At 40.6% G+C, this 6,000-nt stretch overlaps 1 protein-coding gene across 1 annotated transcript; it reads right to left on the reverse strand.

Annotated features, from left to right (window-relative positions):
• Positions 1-1,296: 1,296 nt before the first annotated feature.
• On the reverse strand, positions 1,297-2,949 carry LOC135677627 (plant cysteine oxidase 3-like). The gene is made up of 5 exons (XM_065189992.1): positions 2,578-2,949; positions 2,340-2,494; positions 2,110-2,242; positions 1,677-1,883; positions 1,297-1,605 (listed from the first exon to the last, which is right to left on the reverse strand). Exons 1-5 carry the CDS (start codon positions 2,696-2,698, stop codon positions 1,484-1,486), a joined length of 738 nt encoding a protein of 245 aa, XP_065046064.1. The 5' UTR covers positions 2,699-2,949; the 3' UTR covers positions 1,297-1,483.
• Positions 2,950-6,000: the final 3,051 nt, after the last annotated feature.

Below are 6,000 nucleotides of genomic sequence, written 5' to 3' on the forward strand. Positions count from 1 at the left end.
TTAAATTAAGAGGAAAATATATATTAATATATACATATATATAATTATTTAATGAAATTTAAATTTATTTGTTAACTAAACATGCGATCCAACACATTGGCCCACTGGTTACACCAGTGGCCCAATATCAACCCAGAAACTAGTGCGTTGGAGCACGTGTTAAATGCCTTTTAGGCATTGTCAACATGATCCCAACTAACATGATTATTACTGAATTAATCTGTAATGTATTATATCTGATTTGTGAAACTATTTCTTTGTGCTCATCGTCTGCTTGCGAGTTATGTAATCTAGGTAGAACCATCAAAGTATGCTGCCCATATTTATGAAACGGGCCGTTGTCAACATTAATATTATTGAGGGTGATGCCCTTCATTGGTCTAATCAAGAGCAGCGACTATGTAAATACTAGTGTTGTTGCGTGCAATGACAACTGCATATGTGCAGTAGCCTAAGCATTGGGATGACTTGTCTTGGTCGTCAGCGTTACACCATTGCGTGTCATAGCACAATAAGACAACAACCTATTATGATATTTACATTTATGTATATATATATTATTATCTTAATAAAATAAATTATAAGGATCATTATAGATAAATATTAGGAAAAACTAATTATGTTATGATATCGAGTATAATATAAATGACACACAATCATTTACTCGCATTGATAGTCAAACTTAATATAATATTATTATATTTATTAGATTTATTAATATATTTTATGAAATTTATATACACATGTAAAATATTTTTTAAATATGTATATTTCAATTAATAAAATTATTTTAAAATTATTTATTATTTTTTTAAATCTTATCAATTAATAGATCAAATGAAAGAATATTATATTATATGATGTTATTTAATTTTTTTATAAATATAATAAGATTCTAATTATGATCATCAAATAATAGAAAAACCTAATTATGATATGATTTCTTAGAAGATAAATATGATTATAGAAATTTTTTTAAATACTTATTCTAAATCTCCTGTTCTCGTTTGTAAATAAATAGAACGTCAGACTCTATACGTGATAATATATATAAGAGAGATTATAAATTTTCTCTCATTTTCCCTTAAGCTCTGTTTTATCATTTACAATAATTCTATGAAATATATATAGAAAGAAAAATAATAAATTTAATTCTCTTTGCATATTAAAATCTATCATTGTAATTTTTTAAATGATGATATACTTAAATATCAGATATATTTTTTTAATAACATCAAAGATACATAAATCTAAAATTTTATTTATAATTATTTGATTTCAACTCTTGATATTAAAATTTTTATATAATAAAAATAATTTAATTTTTATACTTCCATCAATATTAATTTTTAGGTAAAAAAAAAAAAGTCAAGTGATTCATCATCTCTTTACATCATTATCATCACGGGAAGCAGCAGAAGTTATCCGACTTAGCTGAACCTGTACAACTGGAAAAATATGTGCAGTGTACAAGAAAAGCTAATCAATACATGTCATCATCATCTTCTTCTTCTTCATCACCAACAATGAGCTCAGGACCAAGGTATGGCGCTCCGGCAACGACCAGATCATCCGGCAATTCTGCCTCTTCAAGTATGCAGAAACCTGAATGCATCCACATCTCGTCATTCTCCCATGACTGCGAAAGCAGCAAAACGCAGCAGGTTCAAGCTTACCCGGAAGCCAAGGTATGGGTATGTCGATGTAGTAGGTTGATGGCCTTCCAAGTTCATCAGAATACGGAGGAGTCAACACATCAAGTATAGCACAGGGAGTTAGAGCAGTGAAAGAGTGTATGTTTCCTCCGCTCCTCGGGAACAAGACCGATGTCCTGGTGGATGCTTGGAGTATGCGTTCTTCTGCCACAACCTTTGCTAGTCCATCTGCAAGGAGTACCTCGACGGTGTCATAAACTCTATCTCAATCTTTCTAAGCTTTTTAGAGTAATGCTGTTCTCTTCTGTGCTCCTATTATGAGTTGAGCACTCCACAAGTTTCGTGTCGGTTACACACTCACAAACTTGCTTTTCTTCGAGGGAAGATTAAGAGATGTTTTCTGATCTCAACAACGAAGGAATTAAAGGGGTGGAACTGAGAATAAGGTGCTCACTCTTTCTGGGGTTGGAGACCCAATCATAGGCGTTCCATGACACTGAACCGTACAAAACCTTGGTGAGCACCACCATTCCCGGGTGATCATGCAGAGGCATCGTTGCACCAGCCGGGAAGCAGAATACCCCCATCTGTTTGGCAATCGTATCCATTTAGCTACTGACGAAAACGAACAAGGAGTTTCATGAACATGAATACATCCTATTTGGAGTTGAGAGGCCGACGTACCGAGAAATCTTGGCACTCATGGTTGTGTATATAGGTAATCTGCTCCAACGCATGCCCTAGCACCAGTCCACGGCGGCTCGTCGGACTCCTCTCATCTACTCGCGGCCCTTCGTCTCCGTATCCATCGATTCCGACGTCGGCCGGCCCCACGCCATCTGCATGCCTTCGACGAGGTCAGTAATCAGTTGCAGAGCCACTAACGACGCATATAGATTCGTGTCGGAGAAGAGATTGCTACCCAGGAGGCTTTGCAGCCACCGGATCTGCTCGAACGTGAGCGGTTCATCCTCCCCGGTGCGGAAGACACTGGCGCATGCGTCGTACAGCCTCTGCACTTTGTTCCTCACCGCCACCTCCATTGTCGTGAAAGCTTGACGAATTCGTCGGAGATGTATTAATGGAATAGTCGATCCAACTCCTCAGATTATTTATATGCGTCGGCGTCCATCGCCGCTGTTTGTGTGAGGCTGCGAGTCTCAAATGAAGGGGCGAGTTTTTCCACGCTTTGTACGTTATTTGAAACAATGGGCTTCTTCTCCCCACGGAAATCTAAGCAGTCAAATGGCTTCCGGCAAAAATCATTTTCTTCTACTGCACAAAGTCTATTTATATTTCAATATGGCACATTAATTGATATAAAGACTAAATTAGAAATTAATTCAAGGAAGAAAAATAGTGTTCTATGAAACCCGCCTCGAAGGACAAGCCTTCTTTCGCGCTGCGGTGATTGTACAGGTGGTAATTGTAAACCGGCGTGAACCTTGAGCCGTCTCCAGGGAAACAGCGGCCACCCTGCGCACCGTACCGGCAAACCAGGAGCGTCCGATTTGGTGGGCCATTCCCCCGGTATTCTCCTGGCTCCACTTGTAAGGTATTGGTATAGCCACGTGGCGCCCGAGACACAGGTTGTGGAACACATCATCTAACTGGCGATGCGTTTATTACCATCCAACCATTACTTGTTTCCTAAAAGAAAAAGCACACGCAGAAAGACATAAAACAAAAACAATATTTTTGCTTGTCGAAACTAACGAAGGAAGATTGCGATGAGTTGACCTCCCACAGCTAATGAGAGTGGTGCAGGAACTCATAGATCTCAAAGAACCAAGGAGACGGATCCATCAACCGGAGCAGTTCTTCATCACATCAGATTTCGATGACCAAGAAGGAACTCATAGATTATTGAGAAGCATCACTTTTTGGTATCGGGAATGCCCTGAGACAAGGATCGACACAGCCCACAGCTTTGTGGAGACTTCTGGGAGTGGTGCAGGAAAGAGCGGAATAATCTCAACCACAAGACTCGTCATATGACTTGGGAAAACCGGAAGCAGACCACAGGAATGAGCTTACCGAGAAAGATGAGTAGCGAACGAGTATGAAACCCAACACTTTAGATGGGGCGACGTCAAACCGGTGACAAGCCTTGCAGTTCTTTTCTCCTTACTCGATGAACGACAAATCAGAGGGAGCAGTGTGGCCGCCATTGGAAGGTTAAAAAGGACACAGTTTCTCGTCCACGTTACTGCGGTGGCCTATTTTTTTCTCTTTCCTTTTTGATGAAACTGTGGTCGCTTTTGATCGATTGGAAGATGCACCAGCAGAAGTCTCTCTCTTAGTGCAACCCATCAATATATATCGAAATCTCTCTACTTAAATCGTATGAGCAAAGGACCAAGTCACCATATGTAATCCCACAGATCCGAAGCACGCATTAAAATTATATCGCTATGTTTAACATCACGAGAACAAGAAGAGAAATGACAAAAACCCACCTATAACACCACCAAAGAAAAGAAAAGAAAAGAAAAGAAAAGAGAGAAGGCCATGCTCGAGAGTCTTGACATGGATGGACGCGTGCAGGATCGGGCATCGTGCATGGAGATCAGAAGCCGCAGAACTCGAAACGATTGGGCTGGCCACCGTAGCCAGCTTCACGGCAGCCCTTGTCGCAGGCGCGGGAGCACACCCCCTTGGTGGCTCCAACGAGGAGCATGCACTGGTCTCTCATGCAGGGGCAGTAGCAATTCTCGGGGTCGTCGAAGTCGGCCCTGGCCTGCTCCACCGTCGCCGCGGCCACCACCGCCGCGATCAACAGAGCCATCACTCCCTTGCCGAGAGCCATGTCCGCCACTTCCTTGTAGTTTATGTTTGAGGAACGCACGAGTACAGCACGCGCGCGAAGGGAGTAGCACGAGACGGTGGCCTTTTATACGCAGGTTCGGGAGGATTCATGTCTTTGGTTTAGAGTGAGAAACGGCAGTCGTCGGCAGCAAATCGAGGAGGAGGAGGTTAGAGTTTGAAGTGGTCTTAACCGGAGAAGATAAAAGAATGGAAATGCTGAGCAAACCTTCACACATTACACCAAATTAGGAGTGTTCTTTGACCATCTCAAAACAATTACATTCAACTTTCTGCTTGCTGGATCACTACTTTCAAGATATTAACAAACCATTGCTGTTCCTAATTTATTTTTATTAATCTCATCCTATCTAAAAATTTCAGTCGATAAGATAATATATTCTAATTTCTCTATTCTTCACCTCTATAATTAGCTCTATATTATTAGTAACCTTGAAATGTGGAGCTAAAAAGTAGGGTCTGCAGTACCGAACTACACCGCCTGATATGGGAGGTACGTACCGGTCCGATCGATTGCCGGTATACGGACCACCTGTTACCGGTCCGAGTGCACTGTAGCACCGTAGTAGTGCTACAGTATACGGCACACCTGAGTGTACCACTTGGTACATCTGAGTGTACCGCTCGATATACCGTATCGTATCGGTACCGAGCCCAGGTCAAAATATCGGTACGGTACGATATTGCGAACCTTGCTAAAAAGTACTCATGAAAGTATTATAAAAATTAGAACATTTCTTTGGTATCATAGAAACCCTATTTTCAGATAACATGTTTTTTATAATTATAAATTCCCATAATTATTATTTGAATTTGCAAATGTTTTAAACGTGGTGATTTCCAATAATTTCTAATAGAAAAAAAATCTGATTTTGTTTCTTCATTAAGAAGAGAATGTATTTATACGCAAGCGATTTAAGCAGTCAAAGATGATAGTGGAGGTGGTGCAACCGCCTGCTAAGATAGTAGCTGAGGTGGGATAACCTTTGCTGATGTGACTCAATTACTTATCGATGTGGGCGTAACATTTGCTGACGGGGCTCGACCACCTGCCAAGATGGCATAACCGTCAATCAAGATATCTCAATGACACCTTACACGGCTACATGTCGTAAGTGACTTGCTGAGGTGTCGACTTTCGTTGCTGAGGTGGATGTAAACATGTGTCAGTCTTGAGATGATCCATTTTGTCCTCTATCAGACACCATGGGTTTGGAGTCTACATGCATTAGAAGGGTGTAAGATCCTACATTTTGTGTGTCCATGTCTCCTGATGCTCCATGGTGATTATGCCATTCAAATATCTTTTACGTTGCACTGGTTGAGGAGCCAACTCGTCTAATGTTCAAGGAAATGTGACCCAATTCTCTTTCTTGCATTATGTTGTATAGTTTCAGCTTAAGAAGCTTGGTTGAAGCATAACAAAGTCATTTAATCTTTGTTGAAGGAAGATATATCTCCTGATGCAAACACTGTGGATCTGTGGATGCAAAAGATAGATGTGAGAGACCATTCCAGA

The sequence above is a fragment of the Musa acuminata genome, chromosome BXJ1-6 (genome assembly GCF_036884655.1).
Source record: "Musa acuminata AAA Group cultivar baxijiao chromosome BXJ1-6, Cavendish_Baxijiao_AAA, whole genome shotgun sequence".
Lineage (NCBI taxonomy): Eukaryota > Viridiplantae > Streptophyta > Magnoliopsida > Zingiberales > Musaceae > Musa > Musa acuminata.